The sequence below is a fragment of the Manihot esculenta genome, chromosome 8, assembly GCF_001659605.2.
Source record: "Manihot esculenta cultivar AM560-2 chromosome 8, M.esculenta_v8, whole genome shotgun sequence".
Lineage (NCBI taxonomy): Eukaryota > Viridiplantae > Streptophyta > Magnoliopsida > Malpighiales > Euphorbiaceae > Manihot > Manihot esculenta.
The window spans coordinates 706358-731606 of record NC_035168.2 but is presented as its reverse complement, the minus strand read 5'-3'; the positions used below and the strand labels follow the sequence as shown (position 1 = coordinate 731606).

The window sequence follows — 25249 nt, the reverse complement described above, 5'->3', positions numbered from 1 at the left end:
CTTGGACTTCATTGGTACCCGAGAAAGAAAGAAAGAAAGAGAAAAGGCCTCTGAATTCTGCTTCTTTCATGCTTTACAATCCAATAATACATGGCTGCATCTTCATATCTAACTTTTCACCCAGTAGCTGTCATATAATCTATTCATCAAAATAGATTGTGCAATGTAGGATTCACCATTGTGGACAATTTAAGATTACAATGGAAAAAGGTTGTTGCATTGGGCCCAGAGGTTGTGGTCAAAATCATCAAATCATTTGCTTGAAATGCAAGCAAAGAAAAGGACTTGTACAATTACACTTTCCAGAATTTGCATTGCAACAAAGTTCCATATCATATAACACTATCCTGAAAAAGGGCCATTTCCAGAATTTGCATTGCAACAAAGGGCCATTTCCAGCCATTGATATTCAATTTCAATCATTAAGTTTTTTCTCATATTGCTCCTTAAAGGATTTTTTTAAAAAAATATTTTTGCCAAAGGTAAAAATTTCATTAATAAGACTAAAAGTCCAAAGAGATTATAAGAAGGTTCTAAACATAAAACATCTCACCCAACCACTAAGTCTAACCACTCGGTCCAAAGAAACAAAGAAACCTAGCCATAACCGGCTTCTCCAGACCGATCTATGAAACAAGGAACTCGAAGCAGACGCTACTCATCTTTCAAAACAGAGATTCTACAGACTCCTCGTTTTCACAGGCATCCACCGTTGCTGTCAATCCAAAAGGCCATACTAGGCTGAAAAAAACTTCACAACATAGGGAACCAGGTTATAGAGCATGCAAATCTCCACAATTGAGGAGGGAGAAAGAAAACAGAGCTAAAGCCAGCCATAAAAGTTAATAGTTATGATGGAGACTTGAGATTGAAGCTTTGATATCTGACACTTGTAGGGTTGCATGTAAGGCAGCCACATGGAACTCACTCATCTCCAGTTCTCATTAAGCTCATGAATAGCCAAGGGCAGTGTGGAGCCTGGACCTGGAGACAACTGCACCTTCAAGAAGCCTTTGCATACAAAAGGCAAGAGGTGGCCAATGCAACTACTGAAAATGACTTGTTGCAGTTGCATTCTATGCCTAAAAGATGGGCCAAAGTTTCACTTTGCAGATACACTGATTTTTTCTTTGTCAACAAGAAAGATATTATATGTCCAAGTTCCAAACTGGATCTTGTTTTTTCCATTCACCAGACAATGAATCTGAACTGCCCAACAGTATAGTCCTTTTCTTTCTTAATTGTCACCCTTTTCTATAACAAAAACAATTCTATCGTAACCCAAAATTTCCTGATCAACACAGAATCCAGCTGTTTGGTTTAAGAGAAAATTTTCATGTGTCCAGTGAAAATGATGATGGGCTGAGTTCAATCAACCAATGTGATCTGTATCAAATAATAAATCTTAATCATGGAAACTTTTGACTTAACTTCTCTGTTATTATAATGATCAATTGATCTTATCTGCACCAGTAAAAATGAAGTGGGTCTCTTTACCTGGTGAAGAAGACATTATAAAACTTTCCACCAAAGAGAATCCAAAGGTGATTTGACTAATCAGAATCACTGTGACCCTGAGATGCCCACAAAGCAAAAACATAAAAAAATGGAACTTGCTCCATGAAGAATGTGTTTTTATTCTCCTAAAATTTTGTAAATTAATAGAACTTTACATTTTATGTGTGATTTTAATAAAAAATTCAATTCTATAAAATTAATTATAACTAAAACCAATTTGTTAATTTGGGGAAAATTACAGAATAATAATTTTAGAGCCGTGTGATTTTAATAGAACTTTCATTGTTTCAGCTTTTTATACATAGAGATTCTCTGCTTCAGCTCTACATATATACTATCTTAAAAACAAAAATAACACTACCTCCAAGTTTCAAAAACTATACTTAGTACAGTTGCCCACAAAATGAAAATAAACAAAGACTAGTTAAATCAATTATGTGAAACCCAACCTTCTGTTCTTCCAGAAGCTCAAGAGGACGTACAGTGCCATCATCCTCTGTTCTGAGTTCTTCAATTTTTGACATTTTCTCTAATTGAAGTGACCGGACTGGACTTCAAATTCATTGAAAGAAAAAACTCAACTTTTCTTCAGTTTCTTAATCCAATCTTGATTCTTGATCAGATTTCTCGACAAAAAGACTTTCTTTTGACATGAGGATGAATTCTCTCTGTGTTCTCTTGATCGGCACTCAGTTTTGTTCTGTTTCTTCACTTTCCAGAGGTGAGCCCCAAAATCTGCAAGCTACAGAAGAAGACCTGCACGGCGCAGACCTGCTTCTCGTCAATAACAACGCATTCTTTGGTGGTGAAATACTTGAGGAAACATACATCTTATTTTCCTCATCTTCCACTTCACTTTCTTGCCCTGCATCTTCACTTGTGTTGCCAAATTTTGGTTCAACTTTTGATGAATCCTCACGGATTTTGCTTTCTCTCCTGACACCGACCTTAAAAAACATTACCCACTTGCGCCATGAGAGCAAAGTACACTTTGGCCGGAGCGTCGCCCTGTTTGAATGTTGGTAAAACTGGGTGTTTCGGACCCATTTACAGAAGCATTTGATTTTACTTGGTTGGGTCTTAGCTTGCTTGGAACGCTTGACTCTAACCTGTCCTATGCAGGTATCTTTTGGGGAGGAAGGCTCTTGGGTTTCAGTGGCGCCATTTTTCTTCCTAACGAACATAGGACTTGAACGTGACCTGCCTCTACTTCTGCTACTAACATTGCTCCTCAAAAATCTCATCAATGGTGGCGGATAATTCTCGGTCCGACCCGGGCTGGATATGGGCTTTGTATATATCTTCATCTTCCAAGAATGTCTCTCTCTCCCTCTCCCTCTCCCTCTCCCTCTGTGTCGTGGGGCGCCTCTATACTCCGTTGGGTGAGATAGAGATAGAGAATAGAGAATTGAGAGTTTGATGAAGCTGGGAAATGAAGGGGAGAGGATACCGCAATATGCCAGGTGGACAGTTTCCTAGTTTTAGTTTTTTTTTTATTTTATTTTCTATATTTGAATAAATTCATGCCTTGGCCATGTTAAGGGATCAGACATGCAATGCAAGAGAGAGAGAGACCCGTTGCACTAGGGAAGCAATTCTACGTAGGACAATAATTTAATTATAAATGATATATATATATATATATATATATATATATATAATTAATTAATTTTTTTTTATTTTTTATACATATGACTTTATTCTATATGATTGATTGTATTTTATAAATTTGAGAGAGAGATGAGGTTATCTATTCAAGAGAAAATTTAACATTAAAAGGTGATTAATCACTACTAACAAACTATATTTTACTTTTAGAAAAGGATAATTCATTTATTATTCAAAGAAAAAATGTGTTATTATACCTTCATCTAGGACTTTGCTTTTGCTTAAGTTTTTATTAAATAGTCTCTTGCCTTCTGATAATCACATTTCTTCAACTGAAACTTTGATTTGCAGTAGGTAATCCCTGCATTTGTTATCACATACTCTTGCTCAGCAAATGTCACAGCTTCATCATCTGTAAAACAATACTCAGGTTTAGAGAGAGACATTCCACATGACAAGGCTTTTTGTTAGCGTATGGTAACCCCAACTCATGCAAACACCAATAGTTGAGTTGTTCCTTTCTTCCAAGAATATTATAACTCATAAACATACAACCTTTAGTGGATGGAGGCAGAAAAAACTTGCCTGATACAGTTGATGGGAAGATTTCAGTCAGGAGTTTTACGCAGTCCAGTTCAGCTTCCTTCTCATTGAGTTTGGACTGGGCAGCATGCAATTTAGATTCTAGCTCCTCAATTTGATTTTCCAGCTGTTCGATGTGCAAATGGGACAATTTCTGATCTAGTTCAGATGGCAATACTCCATGGCATTGGAAGGAAATATTGCTCTGACCCTCCAGTTTGTGAAGCCCACCAGAAAAAGTCTCATTCTGCACAATATGTTTCTAGTAAAAACTACGGAATACCCCATCCATAGAGACGGATGGACAATCCAGTGTTCAAGCCACTAACTTATAACATGCCATTCTTCCAGACTCAAGGTTACAATCTACAGTTTACCATGAATCAGGTTTTTGAAGACCCATGTATCAACTGTCATTACAATTGGTAAAGGCACCAACAAACTACTAATCCAAAATACAGATCCTATTTATAAATTTCCCAACAAATGAAGCTAATGACTTCCCTGAATGTTTACAGTGTGATTCAAGTTGCACTACTATTTCAATTATCATTGAGTTCCTAATTGTAGATTTGTAGGTTCCTAGGATAAAGGCAGCATGAATGCAAAAGAAATCAATTTTCCATTATAGTAATTGTCAAAACTAGCAATAATTACCGGAAGCACACCCAAGCATGACATGCATTTTTCAATATGTAATAGCTTCATGTTAACCAGGTTGCCATGAAATAAGAGGGATAGTAAACTTTTAACGGCTCTAAACACTGAGGTGAAATAAAGAAATAAACCTTCTGCCTATGATTGAAGTAAAAGTTTTATAAAACTGAAAACAAGTTGTTCCATATCTTATATGGGCAGATAAATGCACCAACACGAAGGGCATGACTTTTACCGGTAAGAAAATCTAGAGAATAAACAACACGCATGTTTTTGAAAAGGCTCACCTTATCCATATTTGGTTCAACTCCTTCATGACCAGAAGCTTCAGGATAGGACCATGGAAGTTTTTGTAGTTCAGATGCAAGCTCTGCTTCCAGTTGATCCATTTCCAGCAGCTGCGGCTCTGGCTCTTCTATAAGACCACTACTTGGGCATTCAACATCATCAATCATTGGGATCCCAGAAACTTTGATAACTTTGGGGTCATTATTGTGCCCTGTACCTGCTCTATAAAACTCTAGTTCATTATTACTGCTTAAATCTTTTGAGATAGCAGCAACTTTGGCTGACCTTCTTTTATACAGTTCAGTTCTTAATTCTTTAACAGTTTTTGCAATCTCATCCATGGCATTGCTTAGCTTACTGATCTCAGCTTTCTCGGCTGACATCATGTACATGATTCCAATGCCAAGTCCACAACCAAACAAAGAGCTATCTGTAGCGCACAATATGATGTCAGCTCAATAAATACATGAAATATATTGGAGAACAAACTTGAAAACAAAGAAGTATTTCCTTAGAGTCAAAGAAACCAAGTCATAGTTCAACATCAACATGTCAGTCAATTTTGACAACTGATAAGATGCCAAGAACAAGGAACATTAAGATTGATTTATGATCAGTTTTTTGGCAAAACAGATAAAATCACTCTTTGATAAATGTCTTTACAAGCGGACCCATTATACAGTCACATTTCTATGTTTAAGGAACCATTTGGTAACATTGCCTAGATCAAGAATTTCTCTATGTTTAAGGAACCATTAGTTAACATTACAAGTTTACAACTGTAACTCCCCGCAAATCTGTTCCTTCCCCTGCTCTCATTGGTTAATGCATTTTGACAAAGTGATTTCTCCGAACAGAAATACAAGATGTTAAAAATGGGTTCAGAGCTTGATGAGTCAACCTCACCCAGCTAGGAAATAGCAGCAAATATGTAGTTATTGGCAATTAATTTCACTAATTTATAAATAAGATTTGCATAAACAATAATTGAGACCTGAGAGTTAATATATAATATTGAAACAACATGAAAAGATTCTTGCTTTCTCTCTGTATTCTTGGATTATGAACAGTAGGTGTTTCTCAACAGTGATTGCAGCTTGATTGAGAGCATATAAAAATAGTCGTTCACCAAAACAGCTTGGAAAACAAGTCAAGCGGTAAAAAAGTTTCAATTTGCCGCAATTATAGCTTGATGAGTCAAACTCACCCAGCTAGGAAATAGCAGCAAATATGTAGTTATTGGCAATTAATTTCACTAATTTATAAATAAGATTTGCATAAACAATAATTGAGACCTGAGAGTTAATATATAATATTGGAAACAACATGAAAAGATTCTTGCTTTCTCTCTGTATTCTTGGATTATGAACAGTAGGTGTTTCTCAACAGTGATTGCAGCTTGATTGAGAGCATATAAAAATAGTCGTTCACCAAAACAGCTTGGAAAACAAGTCAAGCGGTAAAAAAGTTTCAATTTGCCGCAATTATATTTTTCTTCGTATTACATATTTATAGGTTACATATATGTTTGTTGCATGCATCCTCTAAAATTTCAAACCATATATTTTATTAAATTTAAGCATTAACTCACAATAATAGATTCAGAAATACACAAGAGCTAGAGGAATTAACTTCAATTGTTGTCTTAACCTCACAAATCGCAGAAATTTTGAAGCTATCAACTGGCAGGAGTTTCGGGGAATTAACGCTGCGTTATTGAGCGCCTCAATCAATCGAGTGCCCTTGTTTAATTTATATACTTTTCCTTACACTGTATCAGTAATCAAAGACAGTAAAAGGAGATAAAAAAGAAAAGAGGGAAAAAAAAAAACCAAACCTTTAGAAGAACGGGATCCACACTTGGAAGGCACACTCTTGGCAGTTCTCCTCTTCTTCAAGCAAACAGCAAATCGCCTTGCACTCTTCTCGGAACCACCAGATCTTTTATCAGCCTTGTAATTTTCAGCACCAAAATTCAATCGGCGACCAGTGATGTCCGATTTGTTCCTCGAAATCCTAGTTTTCTTACCACTTGACGAAGAAGCAGTCCCATCAGGTGGTTGCTGGAAATTACTGTCGTATCCGCACTCATTACCATGGTTAGGAAATAGAGGAGATTGAAATGCAGAAGCAATCGAATCTTCAAAAGGATTTTCTTCCTCTTTAGGGCGTTCCTGAGCAAGAAAATGCTTAGCAACGAAAGTAGCAGATCCTGCTAAAGCTGCGGCAAGGAGAAGTTGCCACATCTTTTTAAAAGTGGTGGTTGGTGCAGGTTGAGAATAGAGTGAAGTGAAGAGTAGGGGAAGGGAGAGGGAAGAGTTAGGTGGCCGGTAGCGGAGCTGCCAAAGTTGGTTTATTTGGGTGTGGTTCAGAGATCCCATGATTCCCGCTAATTTCCAATTTGGAAATTATTTTGGTTTGGAAATTTTGGTTGTCATACCAAAACTGACGACTCCCTGTTAAGGATTTATTTATTTATTTAATGTGGAGTAATAAAAACTTTGTATCCAATTATTAATTTAACCAAAATTAAAAATTTTAATTTTATCAATTTGATCTTTTAATTTTAATGATAAATTCGATTAAGAACAATTTAACCCATTAATTAATAAAAATATTAAAGTCCTTTCTCTTATTATGAATTTTAGTTAATCTTTTTAATTTTGTTAATTTGTTTGACAACTTTAATATTTTAATTATTTTTATAAATAGAATAATATTAATATATTTAACAATATTATATTTATTTTTTTCCTTTTTAACTTATGCCGAAATGAGCGTTTATATAAAGAGAAATATAAAAGAAGTTAATTAAAATAAAATCTTTATCAATTTAAAAGTAATTGTTAAAATTGATAAAACAAAATAAAATAACCAACTAATATTGAGAATATAGATAAATGTATGAATCATTTTTTCCAAATAAATCATCTAATTAAATTTAATTTCTAAAATTGAATATGAGTATAAAGTTTTTTTTTTTCTCTCTTTTTGTCATTTAGCTATTTAAAGATAATTTTGAATTAATATATTTGATAGGATTTTTCTTGATAGTATTGGTACCAACAGTTCTGGGGACCAATTTATAGTTTGATAGGGATGATGGACCAAACTGAAATCAATTACATTTAATTTTAGACTAAAGTTTTACGAGTTGGAATCGACTATTAATCTTTTTCTTGTAATTAAAATCAGTTTAAAATTAAGTCACTTACAGTTAATTGAAATTAATTTCAAAAATTACAATTAATTTAATTATTTTTTTAGATTGTAGGAATTTTAGATTGTAATTTGCCAAAATGACAAATTTCACATTATAACTTTCGCTATTTTCATGTTATTCAACTATACACTAAACGAAATCTATTGATTTATTAATCACATGATTTTATATATACAAAATATTTTATGAGAAATTGGAATAGGACTAAGTATTACAATACAAGGTAGGTTTAGTGTTGTATTGAACATAAAATTACTTCTCAAGACACCAACCGGGCTAATCAGCTTAATTCTAGGAATTCAATAAAATTCCATTACAAAAATCAAAAAAAGGAAGAGATCTAAAATTTGTCAAACAACATAAATACAAGATGTTAAAACTGGGTTCAGAGCTTGATGAGTCAACCTGACCCAGCTAGAAAATAGCAGAAAATATGTAATTATTGGCAATTAATTTCACTAATTTATAAATAAGATTTGCATAAACAATAATTGAGACCTGAGAGTTAATATATAATATAGAAACAACATGAAAAGATTCTTGCTTTCTCTCTGTATATTCTTGGATTATGAACAGTAGGTGTTTCTCAACGGTGATTGCAGCTTGATTGAGAGGTAAAAAAGTTTCAATTTGCCGCAATTATATTTTTCTTCATATTATATATTTATAGGTTACATATTTTTTGAGTAAAATATATAAATAAAATTAAAGTAAAATAAAAAATATAATATTAAAGAGTGAAAAATATAAATAGAATATTTTTTTTTTTTTAGTATTAAAGTTGGTGCAGAATGGAGATAATATTACAAAAAATGGTGATATTTAATTTAAATTAATATATTCATAATTATAAATAATATTTATAATAAATTAATTTATTTATAATATATTATATAGAATAATATAAATAAATTAGTGTTTAATTTATTTATAATATATTATATAGAATAATTTAATATGTATGAATTTATTTTATTTTTAATTTGTTAATTAATATTTAATTAATGTATATTTATAATTAATATTTAAGTAATATTTTTTATAATTATTATTTAATTAATATGTTTTTTTATTTATTTATAAAATAATTAAATATTTGAATATTGAATGAAAATATAAAATATATAAATATTTAGAATGAATATATAAAATTATATGAATTTTTTGAGTGAAATATATAAATAAAATTAAAATAAGATAAATAATATAATATTAAAAAAGTGAAAAATATAAATAGAATATTTTTTTTAGTATTGAAGTTGTGCAGAATGGAGATAATATTGCAAAAAATGGTGATAGGGTTAGAGATGCCCTCAGCAGTCAAAGACAGTAAAATTAGATAAAACAGAAAAGAAAAAAAAAAAAAAAAAAAAAACAAAACCAACCTTTAGAAGAACAGGATCTACACTTGGAAGGCACACTCTTGGCAGTTCTCTTCTTCTTCAAGCAAACAGCTAATCGCCTTGCACTCTTCTCGGAACAACCAGATCTTTTATCAGCCTTATAATCTTCCGCACCAAAATTCAATCGGCGCCTTGCACTCTTCTCGGAACCACCAGATCTTTTATCAGCCTTATAATTTTCCGCACCAAAATTCAATCGACGACCCGTGATGCCCGATTTCTTCCTCGAAATCCTAGTTTTCTTACCACTTGGCGAAGAAGCAGAAGCAGAACTCGAGAACCTAAAGATCCCATCAGGTGGTTGCTGGAAATTACTGTCGTATCCGCACCCATTACCATGGTTAGGAAATAGAGGAGATTGAAATGCAGAAGCAATCGAATCTTCAAAAGGATTTTCTTCCTCTTTAGGGCGTTCCTGAGCAAGAAAATGCTTAGCAACGAAAGTAGCAGATCCTGCTAAAGCTGCGGCAAGGAGAAGTTGCCACATCTTTTTAAAATGGAAAAGAGAGGTTAGTGGTGGTTGGTGCAGGTTGAGAATAGAGTGAAGTGAAGAGTAGGGGAAGGGAGAGGGAAGAGTTAGGTGGCCGGTGGCGGAGCTGCCAAAGTTGGTTTATTTGGGTGTGGTTCAGAGATGAGCTTTTTTTTATATCCTAATTAAGAAAATAATTATTAATTTGGATTCTGAAAATTATTTTTTTAATTGTGCATGATATGAAAAATATTTGTTTCCTTATTTTAATTTTTCAATTTGGAAAGTTTGATCTCGTTTCCCAATTTTTGCTCTTAAATCTCTCCTCTGATCAATTTTTTTATATCATGCATAATTCATGCCTTGGCCATGTTAAGGGATCAGACATGCAATGCAACAGAGAGAGAGACCCGTTGCACTAGGGAAGCAATTCTACGTAGGACAATAATTTAATAATAAATGATATATATATATATATATATATATATATATATATATAATTAATTAATATTTTTTTTTATTTTTTATACATATGACTTTATTCTATATGATTGATTGTATTTTATAATTTTGAGAGAGAGATGAGGTTATCTATTCAAGAGAAAATTTAATATTAAATGGTGATTAATCAATACTCAACAAACTAGATTTTGCTTTTAGAAAAGGATAATTCATTTATTATTCAAAGAAAAAATGTGTTATTATACTTTCATCTAAGACTTTGCTTTTGCTTAAGTTTTCATTAAATAGTCTCTTACCTTTTGATAATCACATTCTTTCAACTAAAACTTTGATTTGCAGTAGGTAGTCTCTGCATTTGTTATTAAAAAATAATAATAATAATTTTTTTATATTGAGATTTAATAAAAAAAAATAATTATATTACATTATGTTGGCATTAGATAATTGGAGGATGAAGCAAATCAAAACATTCTCAATGTGGACATAACACATAAAAGTTCAAGAAAAATTGCTTGCCAAGTGATATCATTGCTTCATTTATAACTAGATTCAATCTAATTATAATGTTTTTATTTTTTAAAAAGAGGATAAAACTATTGAATTCTTTGATCCCACAATTGAAACACTGGCTCAATAAAATAATGCTATTCTTCAAAAAAAAAAAAAAAGAAAAGTGAAAAATACAAATGAATGTAGACTAATCAATAATTACGTTTCTAGAGAAGAAGAAGGCAACTATGATTTATGGCCTTCCTTATTGCACTCAACAAAGTGTTAGTCCTAGAACTAGAAATGATACAAGCAAGCTAAAGTCAAATCGATTTAGTAAAAGATAAAAATCAATTACATTTAATTTTAAATTATGACTAAAGTTTCACATCGACTATTAATCTTTTTCTTGTAATTAAAATCAGTTTAAAATTAAGTCACTTACAGTTAATTGAAATTAATTTCAAAAATTACAGTTAATTTAATTATTTTTTAAAATAGTAAAATGATCAACTGTTTAAATTAACTTAAGTTAATCGAATTAACACTATTATATAAAACTTAATCAAACATAGTAAAAAAAATTTAAGTATAATTTATAATGATTTATAATTTATAATGATTTCAAAAAAAATTATGGAAACTTTAATTTTTTTTTTTTATTGTTTTAAATTGAAAAACAATGGGTTCTAACGTTGGGGCTTGTGTCAAGCCAGGGCCAATGGGTATTTTCTCCCAATCAACAGCCACAAGTATCCCAATTTTTACCTATTAGCATAGTTTTCAATTTTTCACCCTATGCGATGAGGGTCTTCTCGAATCTGAATTTGTTTTGAGAGTTGCATACTGTTGTTGAAGAAATGACATTGATATCTCGATATCACTGCACGCTGTAATCAACTGAGTTCTACAAAATTTTCTCTTCTGCACTCCCTATTTTTAGTGTTGCAGGTGGCTTTCTACTGAAGTTTCGGTGCAGTGCAGTCAGCACTTCATTTTTTGTTTGTGGCTTGGTCAGTTATGGTGATGTTTGATTTTAGTCTGATTGAATTTTATTTTAACTCTATTTTGAGTTTTTTTTTTTTTTTGGGCTTTTACTTTTCTTTCCGCCCCATATATATAGTCCAATAGATTACATTGATAAAAATAAATAATAATTATGAACCGCCAAAACCACAAATTTTAGATTGTAATTTGCCAAAACGACAAACTTCACATTATAACTATCATGCTAACGTATCACATGTTATCGCTATTTTCATGTTATTCAACTATACACTAAACGAAATCTATTGATTTATTAATCACATGATTTTAAATATATAAAACATTTTATGAGAAATTGAAATAGGACCAAGTATTACAATACGAGGTAGGATTAGTGTTGTATTGAAAATAAAATTAGTTCTCAAGACACCAACCGGGCTAATCAGCTTAATTCTAGGAATTCAATAAAATTCCATTACAAAAATCAAAAAAAAGGAAGAGATCTATTGTACAAGCTTCAAGCTTAAATGTCAACTAAAGCTTCTAAATTTATTGTCTAAAAGATTTACGTTTTTGTGACACCTTCAGTAATGTAGAGATCCTTCAAGCATGACAAATCATATTAATCTCATTAATGCAAAACAATCTAAACCTTAATGCAACTCCCTCCAGTTTGCTTCCCATATGGCCAGTCTTCTAGATGAAGTGACTAATAAACAAGACTTGCACTTGCTTAATAAGAATCTTGCAATCCATACAAGCAACACGAGAGTGATATGAAAAGCTATCAACCTGCAAAAATGGAGCAGAAAGCATTTTCTACTATGAGAAAATGAGAATACATGATTTGCTATAAGAATGCATTCAATATCAAAACTAAAAATAAAATGGAAAATAAATTATGACTTGACATTCATGACAAAGGGGAAGAATAGGACTACATAATGCAAGCTAGCCTCCATAATGTTTCTAGTAGAATGTAGACACTGCAGCATCGGAAGAAAAGCCACTGCAGTGCACATGGAACTGACTCAACATTCTTGTTTAGACTTTGTTCATTCCATGCAGCCTCTTTTTTTTTTTTTTTGAAGAGAGTTTATCCTTGTCTAGCCACCCCCAAGATGTATCACTATTAATATCATGAAACAGTAATCCAATATCTTAAAAGCACTGCATCCCCACATTACCCAAAGTTCTTACTCTGTTTGTGTACAAACTTTTAGCAGAAGTACAGCAGACATATCAATTTATTTCTCAAACACATTAATATTCATGGATCATCATACAGCACATCAAGAGGTTTCCTACTTGGTTCAAATCAAACAAGCAGTTCTAACAAAGCAAGTTGGCAGCTTTAAGTTTTCTATGATGAGCACAAATGGATTCTGTTCTAATTACAAAGAAGCATCCTTCAATTGATAAAACTACCCTGACTTTTAATTCTAAACATCCTTCAATTGATAAAACTACCCTGAAATTTAATTCTGTGTAATAACCCTTGCCTCAAGATATATTCCATTTCCAAGTTTTGGACGAATGCCATATTTCCAATAGATTCCAACTAATGATAGTTTCAGATGTATGCCATATTCGCACAATTGGATGGATATATTCAGGCTTGCTCCTTCAGGATACTCTACTCAATAGTTCAACTGTCAGTACTACTCACTAGAAGTACAAATATAACCTTATTCACCAGGATAAATAATACTTGCAAAAGTCAGATATCCCCCAGTGGCCAAAAAAATTATAGGCTAGTGGGGAACTTAACGTCGTTTTGGTTTTAAAATATAAACCATCATATGAGAAGGTAAAAAACAAAAATAAGGTATAAGATAGAGAAAGATCCTCTAAGATAACATATTATGAGAGCTTAAAAACCCCATAAATTTGCTATATCAATTTATTCTACAGAGAAAAGAAAAAAGATGTATTTTATTTTGAGTACCTAACAATGTCAGAAGTCTCACACAGCCAAATTTCTCCAAGAATAGTTATGCTTACACAACTATCCTACAGGTGAACTATGCTTCGGTAACGAAGACATATGCTTTCTGTTGCTTAGCTAATAAATTCAAAATTCTCTGTGAGTGATCACACTATGGTACATGCAAATATCCTGGAATGGAGGCAATGGCTTCTAAGATTGAGACTACAAAGATAGACTCTAGAATATAGTTTTTTTTTTTTTTTTTTTTTTTTGGAAAAAAAGGCCTCAAAAATAGATATATTTATGGTACAATTGAGCCTATCAACAGAAAAAGGCATCATTCCAACAAAAATGTACTCTAAAAATCAAAAAGGAAAACTTTAAGTACTTGAGAACAAAAGTAGCACCTTTGGTGTAAGGTAAATGCAGGGAGGACCATGTGAACCATATTAATTTTTCGAAGCAGACACTTGAGAATCAATATGATTTTTTAAAATCTTCTATTTCTAAAGTAAAAGATTTCATTCTACCCATTCCCACAAATGTCAGGATACTAATAAGACATTGTCATCACATGTGCATTCACCATGTGCACCCTAACAAGTTTAATTCAGAGCAGCTGAAGTGAAACTGATAAACAGTGTGGCTTGATGGATCTACCGCACTGAATGGAAAAGTATCTCATGCTCTATCCTCATGTTGTGCCATATGTAAGGTGAATACTTGTAAGGGCTGCTTTATCCTACTTATTAAGACCCTGATCCACAGATAGTTTGTGCCAAACTGTTCCTTACCGCCCTGGCAGCTTTGACAGTCATTTGTCACCTCATGAATTCCGTGGCATGTATATGACTTAAAAATTGAAACTTGCATTAGTAATAGCATCAAGATAGGAAATTATATAGCCTTTTAAAGCTAGCTTCAAGTTTTAGAAACATAATTACTAAAAACTAGCTCGTAGCCAAGACATTGAAAAGAATTCCTTTCAACGATCATGTTTTTAAGCATCTGAGATTGATTAAATAATTCTATCTCCATCCCAATGCCAATGTCACAGCTCTTATCTCATAGCCTATGTGGATTTTGCTAAAATTTTCTTTCATACTAGGGTTCGATTTTTGACAATATAAGATCACAGAACCTTTTTTACATGTCCAGTCCTTAAATCTTCACATAAATGTATCATGGATATATTTCATATGATTTTACACGATCTTCTTAAATTGAGAGGCTGACAAACAAAATTCAACTATCTAAGACCGGGAAAATCGGATGAAGAAACGTAAAGCTAACGCTTTAATGATCACTTCAATTCCATGCTTAAGTTCACAAATCAAGGTTACTAATACAGATAAAACAATTCTTAGGAGAATAAAAGTGCAAATGAAGATCAGTTCTCAACCTACCAGAAGAGAAATATTAGTCGATCAATTGCACTTGGCAGCCATATCCTTTCTAGCTCTTCTTGCATTCTCATATTCAAATTCCAAAACATTTTGTATATGCGAAGTATCCTTGACATAAAACATCCTCCCGAACCTGCTCTCCTCAATCACAGGAAAGAAATAAAATAGCTTATAATTCACCATCCAAAACCACGCAGCTCCAAGCAAAATCCCCAAAGTAGCACCAGCAAACACCTGCGCAACCGTATGGTAGCCCAAATACACCCTGGACTGCATGGTCAAGACCGCCAATAACTAGGGGAGGAAGCATCTGGCCCACTTGTGCTTAACCTCCGTTAATCCAATTCCTTTAAAGGTCAAGAGAGTGAAATAGGTGGCGAAGAAGAACATATATTGGGAGTGACTGGAGGGCCAGCCGTGCGAATCGCACATCTCGAGGAAGATGCAGGTCTCGGGGCGGGCTTGCTGGACCGATTTCTTGATGAGCTCGCTAATGAATTGGGAAATGAGGAGTCCGAGGGCGAAGAACATGCCTTGAAGTTCCCGACGGAAGATGAAATGGCAAATGAATCCACCTAGGCTTATGAAGACCGGGACGAGCGAGACCCAAGCTAAGAAATGGCCTAAACGATCGCCCCTTTGGTACCGGACGTGGGTGAGAGTGACGGCTTTGAGTGGAGGATGATGGGACATGGTGGTAATTCTGGGTTTGGGGAATGGCGATAGATCTGCGAGATGTGGTGTGTGGGTTTCGTGTTCCTGTGAAAGTTACAAAAGGTAAACAAAATCGAGGCCTAAGAACACTAGAAAGGAAGGGACGAGGAGCAGCCAGCAAAGACCGTACACATACATGACCACTGCTTGCATACGGAAAATTATAATATACGCAACGACAGTAATGCCCTGTTTGGATTGGCTGAGAATAAGATGAAAAATGAAAAAATAGGAAATTCTTTAGCCGTGAATTTAGAGAAATTGAAGCAAGTTTTATCCATTTTTTTTTACAAAAGAATTTATTTATTTATTTTTTAATTTAAAATAAGGATTTTTGTTTTATTTTATTTTAACTACTGATTGGAATTGCAAGAAGAAGTGGTGATTGAAGTAAAACAAACTCATAGGCAGTTACTCAAATGTTGAAGATAATATTGTTTACCAAAAACTAAAAAAGTTAGTTTCTCTATCTCTTGTCCTTACCCTATTATTTCTTCCTTCTCATGTTCTTTTGAGTCTTTAGGCATTTGTTGAATGTTGATGATAAGTTATTTTAGAATTAGAATTATATTTTTCCTACAATTAGTGAGGAAGCACTTGGGGGTTTTAGTTTCCATTTTTTCACTCTAGAAATTTCACTATTTTTTTCCCTTTGTTTAATATACTTTTACTCTAGAAATCAACAAACAGTTTTCTCCCAAATAACTTCTGCGAGTAATATATCAGCTTCTTCAGTTAGTTAAAATTATGAATTTGGGATCTCTTCCTATTGCTTGACTGGTACGGATTTTTTTTCATGCCTGCAAGTTTTTAGCATGTCTCCAACTTCTCTTTCATTTCGCAATATGTTGCAAGACAGTTTCCTATTAATTTTACATGTTTTTTTTGCAGTGATTATTATATTGGTCCTCAAAAAGTTGGTGGCTAAGAAGGAGATTGGTAATAGTTTATAGGAACGTTTTAGTAATTTCTTTAGCTCTATATCTCACATTTGGCTTTCTAGGAGAGGCTTCCCGTCTAATAGCATTTGATGCGGTAACATGGTAGGTGAGATTACATCTTGCAGTGCTAGTGATGATTTAAGACGATTGACTTGTGCAGTAGGTACCAACATATTTTCCCACTGCTTGTAAGGTATATGACCATTTATCTCTGCTTATACCGGAGTTGGATCCATTATTTCTCCAGGAGAGAGATTTTTTTTCTTGGTTTTTATTTCTTATGAATCTCCTAGTCTAATACCTCTTAGTTCAGTCAGTGCTTGGAGATGATAGGATCAAAATAATCCAATCTTCTTACTTCTCATCAAAAAAATTCAGTGTACTCTAATTTGAATGGTTAATGGTAAGTGGTAAACATTTGTTTGAATTATTAATATTAACATACATATATATATAATATATATATTAAGACCACAAATAAATATGATTGCCACAAAAACATATGCACAATCACATGCTTGAAACTAGTTCATTTGGCATTTTTGCAAATTGAGGTACTTTTTATTGATACAGATTTTGGGTTTCTCCTTGATTTGACATAATTCAAGTTCGAAGGAATATTGTTATGGGCCATAGGCATTTATTCAGCACATCCCAAATGTTCGAGGGCGAACAGGATCAGAATTGGAATAATATGTGTTGAATCCCACATCAATATATTCATGGGAGGCCCAACATCGGATGAGAGGCTCTGATACCATGTTAAATTTGGGCCAGACCTAACTCACCCCAAAAGCTAACACTAGGAGGATGATTGCCTATGCTTCATATAAGGGGCACATTACCCCTTTTCACAACCGATGTGGGATTCAACACATATGGGTCACAGGTTTTGATGAAGATCTGATATCCAAGTGTTTGACAGAAACAGTATATAGTTCTTCAGGCCAAAGCCAGGATATACTGTCGGTTTTGATGAAGGAACTTGTGTGATTTGCCTGGTAAGAATCTTCTCCAAGTATATACTGTCGGTTGGATTCTAATCATAGTTTTAAATCGTGGTTGCGGTCGCGAGTAACAGAAAAAGGCTTGTATGTAGTAACGGCCTCGGTAACACAAGTTTTTCAAAAAAATTTGCAAATGATATTAATTAGATTTTAATTCAGAACAATGTATACAAATGCATAATAAACATAAATACATGAAATATAGTTTATTTAACTTAAGTTAGACATCATATAGTTTAAAATAAGAAAAACCAACATAATATTTGTAGATCGAGTCAACTAATAGCTCAAATTATAATTTCAACTCAAAACTAATAATTTTATTGACAAAAATCTTTTTAAAAAAGGGAAAAAATAACTAAAAACTAAAGCACATAAAATTTAATTAACTTTTTAGAAGAAATAAGTTTGGAAAAACAGTAGTTTATGATAAATTTAAGTTTATAGAAAAAATATGCAAGAAAGATTGAAATTTAAAAGAGAAAGTGAAGAGAAAACTTAAAAAATATAGCCTTTGAAATTGTTGAAAAGTATAAAAACTAATGAAATTGAGAATAGAAAAATTAATGAAATTGAGAATAGGGGCAGAAGAGGAAGGATATAAAAAAATTTCAATTATTGGTAACAACCGTTGATATAAAAGAATTTCAATTATTGGTAACAACCGTTGCCATTATTTAACGGTTAGTAACGGCCGTTATGCCGGTAAATAGGGGGCCATTGTAATGGTCGTTACGCATGCAAATCAGAGGATCATTGTTGTTTTACAACGGATAACGTAATGGCCGTTATTTAAAACTATGATTCTAATTATGGAATGGCCCGACTGGTGTTAGCTGTTGTTACCATGGGCGGAAGTAGGGGGAGTTTGGGAGGGCCACCGTTATTTAAAACTATGATTCTAATTATGGAATGGCTCAGCTGGTGTTACCATGGGCGGAAGTAGGGGGACAAGGGAGAGCCTTGGCCCACCCAAACTGGCCCCCCAAAAAAAATATTTTTATATACATTTTTATATATAATTTTTAATTATTTTACATTTGACCCTCTCAAAATTAGTAATAAGATTTAAAATATAGTGAACAATAAAAATTTTAGTTTCTTAAAATATTTTTAAAATTATTTCAATAAATTAATATAATTTGATTTTTTTTTATTTAGTCTCCAAAAATTCTTAGGTGGGTCCACCGTAAACTAAGATACGTTAAATATGGGTCTCATGTAATGAGATTCAATTCTCTGTGTCTTGGGTCTATAGTAGACTGAGTCTAGAAAAGTTTTTATATTATTTTTATTTATTTTATATTTATTTAGTTTATTATATAGGCCTATGTCAGCCTCCTCCAAAAAAAAATTTCTAGTCTCCCCTGGTTGTTTCGTTATTTTGGCTGTCACTGTATTTTCTTTTTTTTTTTTTTTTTTCATTTAAGAATCCATGTTGCAATTGGCAGGAGGAGTACAAAGATATGGATGATGTTGGTTCGTTGAAATTTTGTGGCCACAATTACCATGTGAGCTGCATCAAGAAATGGCTATCAATGAAGAACTTGTGTCCAATCTGCAAAGCTTCCGCTGTGGCTGATAACATGAAGGAATAAATTTCAAGTACCTTGTCAACCATTTACATTTTTTTTTTAATTATCCAAAACTATTTACAAAATCAGAGTGTCAACTTTGTTTTATGTGCTTCTTAGCTGCCTGATTCTATTCTTTCTCATTGAATATTGTTGGCCTTATCGTTGAACCCATTCAGAATTTTCCACCATTGAAGGACATGAATTAAAATGATTAGTTTAGTTGTCGTATTTTGAATAATATAAGATTTAGGCTTTCATATTTGATTCTTTTTAACTAGTCATTAAAAGGCAGTTAACGAAATGGATAAAAAATAATAATAATAATTCGAGAATGAAAATCTTTATTGTTATGCATCATGATTACCGCGACAGATGGGTCAAAGCTCAAAAGTAAGGTACTACAAAAACAAGCCGCTCAAATTATAAAGCAATGGCATGGAGAGTGAGAGAAAGAAGGAAGAAACAAGAAAAATTCTCACATTTTGTAGACAATACTTCTAATTTGTCTGCAGAATGGAGTTTCAGAATGTGTAATCCTATTGAAAATTCAAGAAAATATCTTAGTAACTAAGACCTTTGTGGCTTTGTTGTTGAACTATTTATGTTCGAGTAATTCATACTAATCTTTGTTGTTGAACTATTGATGTCCGAGTAATTCATACTAATCTTGTAAAGAAAAACAAATAAATTTATAAAAACAATTTTTGTTATGCCATAAGAAAACGAGGACAAAAAGGATTAAAGAAAATGAAGGGCAAGAAGACATCAAGTCAAAGAAGAGGAGAGTGAGTCAGAGGCCACTTTCTTCTTACCATGCATTGGATAATATTCAGATAGGTCCCACAATCTTGTCACCACTTGATTATTGATTAGGTACAGGATATAGCCTCCACATTTAGATTGTGAAGAAAGTTGTTCATAACTCATGACCACATCTCCTCCTCCACCACTGTGACTGTCCATTTAGGTTCCACCACTTGCCTTCCCATGATTTGAGATCCTGGTTCCACCACTTGCCTTCCAATGATTTGAGATCCAGAAAATAAGATTTTACAAGAATTCTGTGAACTTGGAAAAAACTTACGCCTAGAGGAGGGCAATGCTCCTTTTATCTGTTTTCTTTTGTCTGCTAGTGACGTATAACAAATTGTCTATCATTGGGCCACCTGTCCCTACCATGTTGATACGGACGTACGAGAATATCAGATCCCTACTTCATGCGTAACAGCCTCTGACTCTCCCCGGGCGCGCATGCGAATGGAGCCACAAGACAGATGGATTGATCTCCTTCCTGGTTCCAGACCGGGCCGGAAGATAAGATTGAAACGGGGCTCAGAGGAAATCTGCTTGAGGGGCTAGGAAGGTTGGGACGGCCTGGTTGAGAAATTCAGATGAGGCCCGCTCTCAAAGCTTGAGCGGACTGGACCTGATTTGCATGGAAGGCATGAGGACCTCCAGGTAATGGGCTATTGTCATGGATCTGGCCCCAGATCGGAGTGAAGAAATCCAGCGTCATCACTTTTATTCTTCTTTCACTGCCACCACAATCCCACCCCTTAATATTTTCAATCACTACTTTAGATTTTCTTCCACTTGGTACCCTCTCTCTCCCCATGGCTGATCTCTATTCCTTGTGTCTGTTAGGAGTCATGGACCGTCTTTGGTTTCATCAGATTATTCTCTTCTCAGAGTCATCTACAGTATAATATTATTTATTGATTTATAGATTTTGTCTAGACAAGTCATGTGCAATCTGTCATTTAGGTGCCTTGGCTGGACTTTCATATTACTCACACTTACTGTTTCTGTTATGTTTGTTTGTGCTTAGCAAATAAATCTGTAATTAAAATTTACAATATTTTTGATGATGTGGGCTTGGGAGCTGTATCTCCCAACTCTCAACTACTATCTCTCCACATGATAATTATTCCACCTCAACAATTTTCTTTTCTTGATGTTTTAAGTTTTAACCTCTAAGCCTAGTCATATTTTAATATTATTAAAATTAATTATCAGAATGATTACGATTATTGTCATAATTTAATTAATTTTTTAGTAACAGATTAATGTATTTGGTCCAAGGAAGGAGATCGGATCATTTTCAGGAGAATTATTATTAGTGGGAATAGGTATCTTTTGATAATTAGTGTTTCTAAATATTAAAAAAAGACAAATGTTATAGTCATATGGTGAATTTCTAATTTTTTTTTCAAAAAAAAAGGAAATTAACGAATTTTATTTTAAAATATTAAAATTATCTCAAAAGTGTGATGTCTCAATTTCAACACAGCAGATGTGATAATAAAAAAAATAAACAAATTGTAAATATCAAGTCTTCATTATTTAAAATAGGACTTGACAATAGGTGAGCATTCGGTCAGTTCGGTTCAAAACCGAACTGAACCGAATAAACCAAAAATTAAAATGACTCTTTCTTGTCTTCCTTGAAAAAAAAAAAAAAAACTATCTAAATTTCTCATGGCCTTCAGCCTTCCAGCATCAGCCATGATGTGATTTAACGAGTGGTTGTTGAGTTCATTCATCAAAATTCAAGAAAATGTGCAAAATAAAGCTGAGATGTCATATTGGAATTGGAATATAGGGTTGTAATAAGCTTGTGAGTAGCAAGTAGAGGCCCACTGAGTTGATACGTAATCTGTGATATAACCTTGGACTTCATTGGTACCCGAGAAAGAAAGAAAGAAAGAGGAAAAGCCTCTGAATTCTGCTTCTTTCATGCTTTTACAATCCAATAATACATGGCTGCATCTTCATATCTAACTTTTCAAACCCAGTAGCTGTCTGTATATAATCTATTCATCAAAATAGATTGTGCAATGTAGGATTCACCATGTGGTACACAATTTTAAGATTACAATGGAAAAAAGGTTGTTGCATTGTGGCCCAGAGGTTGTGGGTCAAAATCATCAAATCATTTGCTTGAAATGCAAGCAAAGAAAAGGACTTGTACAATTTACACTTTCCAGAATTTGCATTGCAACAAAGTTCCATATCATATAACACTATCCTGAAAAAGGGCCATTTCCAGAATTTGCATTGCAACAAAGGGCCATTTCCAGCCATTGATATTCAATTTCAATCATTAAGTTTTTTCTCATATTGCTCCTTAAAGGATTTTTTTTAAAAAAATATTTTTGCCAAAGGTAAAAATTTCATTAATAAGACTAAAAGTCCAAAGAGATTATAAGAATATGGTTCTAAACATAAAACATCTCAACCCAACCACTAAAGTCTAACCACTCGGTCCAAAGAAACAAAGAAACCTAGCCATAACCGGCTTCTCCAGACCCGATCTATGAAACAAAGGAACTCGAAGCAGACGCTACTCATCTTTCAAAACAGAGATTTCTACAGACTCCTCGTTTTCACAGGCATCCACCGTTGCTGTCAATCCAAAAGGCCATACTAGGCTGAAAAAAACTTCACAACATAGGGAAACCAGGTTATAGAGCATGCAAATCTCCACAATTGAGGAGGGAGAAAGAAAACAGAGCTAAAGCCAGCCATAAAAGTTAATAGTTATGATGGAGACTTGAGATTGAAGCTTTGATATCTGACACTTGTAGGGTTGCATGTAAGGCAGCCACATGGAACTCACTCATCTCCAGTTCTCATTAAGCTCATGAATAGCCAAGGGCAGTGTGGAGCCTGGACCTGGAGACAACTGCACCTTCAAGAAGCCTTTGCATACAAAAGGCAAGAGGTGGCCAATGCAACTACTGAAAATGACTTGTTGCAGTTGCATTTCTATGCCTAAAAGATGGGCCAAAGTTTCACTTTGCAGATACACTGATTTTTTCTTTGTCAACAAGAAAGATATTATATGTCCAAGTTCCAAACTGGATCTTGTTTTTTCCATTCACCAGACAATGAATCTGAACTGCCCAACAGTATAGTCCTTTTCTTTCTTAATTGTCACCCTTTTCTATAACAAAAACAATTCTATCGTAACCCAAAATTTCCTGATCAACACAGAATCCAGCTGTTTGGTTTAAGAGAAAATTTTCATGTGTCCAGTGAAAAATGATGATGGGCTGAGTTCAATCAACCAATGTGATCTGTATCAAATAATAAATCTTAATCATGGAAACTTTTGACTTAACTTCTCTGTTATTATAATGATCAATTGATCTTATCTGCACCAGTAAAAATGAAGTGGGTCTCTTTACCTGGTGAAGAAGACATTATAAAACTTTCCACCAAAGAGAATCCAAAGGTGATTTGACTAATCAGAATCACTGTGACCCTGAGATGCCCACAAAGCAAAAACATAAAAAAAATGGAACTTGCTCCATGAAGAATGTGTTTTTATTCTCCTAAAATTTTGTAAATTAATAGAACTTTACATTTTATGTGTGATTTTAATAAAAAATTCAATTCTATAAAATTAATTATAACTAAAACCAATTTGTTAATTTGGGGAAAATTACAGAATAATAATTTTAGAGCCGTGTGATTTTAATAGAACTTTCATTGTTTCAGCTTTTTATACATAGAGATTCTCTGCTTCAGCTCTACATATATACTATCTTAAAAACAAAAATAACACTACCTCCAAGTTTCAAAAACTATACTTAGTACAGTTGCCCACAAAATGAAAATAAACAAAGACTAGTTAAATCAATTATGTGAAACCCAACCTTCTGTTCTTCCAGAAGCTCAAGAGGACGTACAGTGCCATCATCCTCTGTTCTGAGTTCTTCAATTTTTGACATTTTCTCTAATTGAAGTGACCGGACTGGACTTCAAATTCATTGAAAGAAAAAACTCAACTTTTCTTCAGTTTCTTAATCCAATCTTGATTCTTGATCAGATTTCTCGACAAAAAGACTTTCTTTTGACATGAGGATGAATTCTCTCTGTGTTCTCTTGATCGGCACTCAGTTTTGTTCTGTTTCTTCACTTTCCAGAGGTGAGCCCCAAAATCTGCAAGCTACAGAAGAAGACCTGCACGGCGCAGACCTGCTTCTCGTCAATAACAACGCATTCTTTGGTGGTGAAATACTTGAGGAAACATACATCTTATTTTCCTCATCTTCCACTTCACTTTCTTGCCCTGCATCTTCACTTGTGTTGCCAAATTTTGGTTCAACTTTTGATGAATCCTCACGGATTTTGCTTTCTCTCCTGACACCGACCTTAAAAAACATTACCCACTTGCGCCATGAGAGCAAAGTACACTTTGGCCGGAGCGTCGCCCTGTTTGAATGTTGGTAAAACTGGGTGTTTCGGACCCATTTACAGAAGCATTTGATTTTACTTGGTTGGGTCTTAGCTTGCTTGGAACGCTTGACTCTAACCTGTCCTATGCAGGTATCTTTTGGGGAGGAAGGCTCTTGGGTTTCAGTGGCGCCATTTTTCTTCCTAACGAACATAGGACTTGAACGTGACCTGCCTCTACTTCTGCTACTAACATTGCTCCTCAAAAATCTCATCAATGGTGGCGGATAATTCTCGGTCCGACCCGGGCTGGATATGGGCTTTGTATATATCTTCATCTTCCAAGAATGTCTCTCTCTCCCTCTCCCTCTCCCTCTCCCTCTGTGTCGTGGGGCGCCTCTATACTCCGTTGGGTGAGATAGAGATAGAGAATAGAGAATTGAGAGTTTGATGAAGCTGGGAAATGAAGGGGAGAGGATACCGCAATATGCCAGGTGGACAGTTTCCTAGTTTTAGTTTTTTTTTTATTTTATTTTCTATATTTGAATAAATTCATGCCTTGGCCATGTTAAGGGATCAGACATGCAATGCAAGAGAGAGAGAGACCCGTTGCACTAGGGAAGCAATTCTACGTAGGACAATAATTTAATTATAAATGATATATATATATATATATATATATATATATAATTAATTAATATTTTTTTTATTTTTTATACATATAACTTTATTCTATATGATTGATTGTATTTTATAAATTTGAGAGAGAGATGAGGTTATCTATTCAAGAGAAAATTTAACATTAAA

At 33.6% G+C, this 25249-nt stretch overlaps 1 protein-coding gene, 1 long non-coding RNA gene and 1 pseudogene across 2 annotated transcripts in view; 1 reads left to right on the top strand and 2 right to left on the bottom strand.

Moving 5' to 3' along the window:
* Nucleotides 1-1553: 1553 nt before the first annotated feature.
* The window catches only part of LOC122724374, a 28161-nt gene continuing 4465 nt past the window's right edge, over nt 1554-25249 (bottom strand). Inside the window, exons 2-9 of the mRNA XM_043959105.1 lie at nt 9384-9410; nt 6491-6603; nt 4653-5083; nt 3712-3955; nt 3435-3538; nt 2290-2465; nt 1968-2070; nt 1554-1574 (exon numbers count right to left, since the gene is read on the bottom strand). Coding sequence (XP_043815040.1) covers nt 1554-1574; nt 1968-2070; nt 2290-2465; nt 3435-3538; nt 3712-3955; nt 4653-5083; nt 6491-6603; nt 9384-9410 — 1219 coding nt within the window. The remainder of the gene's footprint in view (nt 1575-1967; nt 2071-2289; nt 2466-3434; nt 3539-3711; nt 3956-4652; nt 5084-6490; nt 6604-9383; nt 9411-25249) is intronic.
* Nucleotides 12058-15914, bottom strand: LOC122724364 (annotated as a pseudogene).
* Nucleotides 17641-19454, top strand: LOC122724371. The gene is made up of 2 exons (XR_006351704.1): nt 17641-17678; nt 19136-19454. It is a non-coding gene; the product is annotated as an uncharacterized LOC122724371 (long non-coding RNA).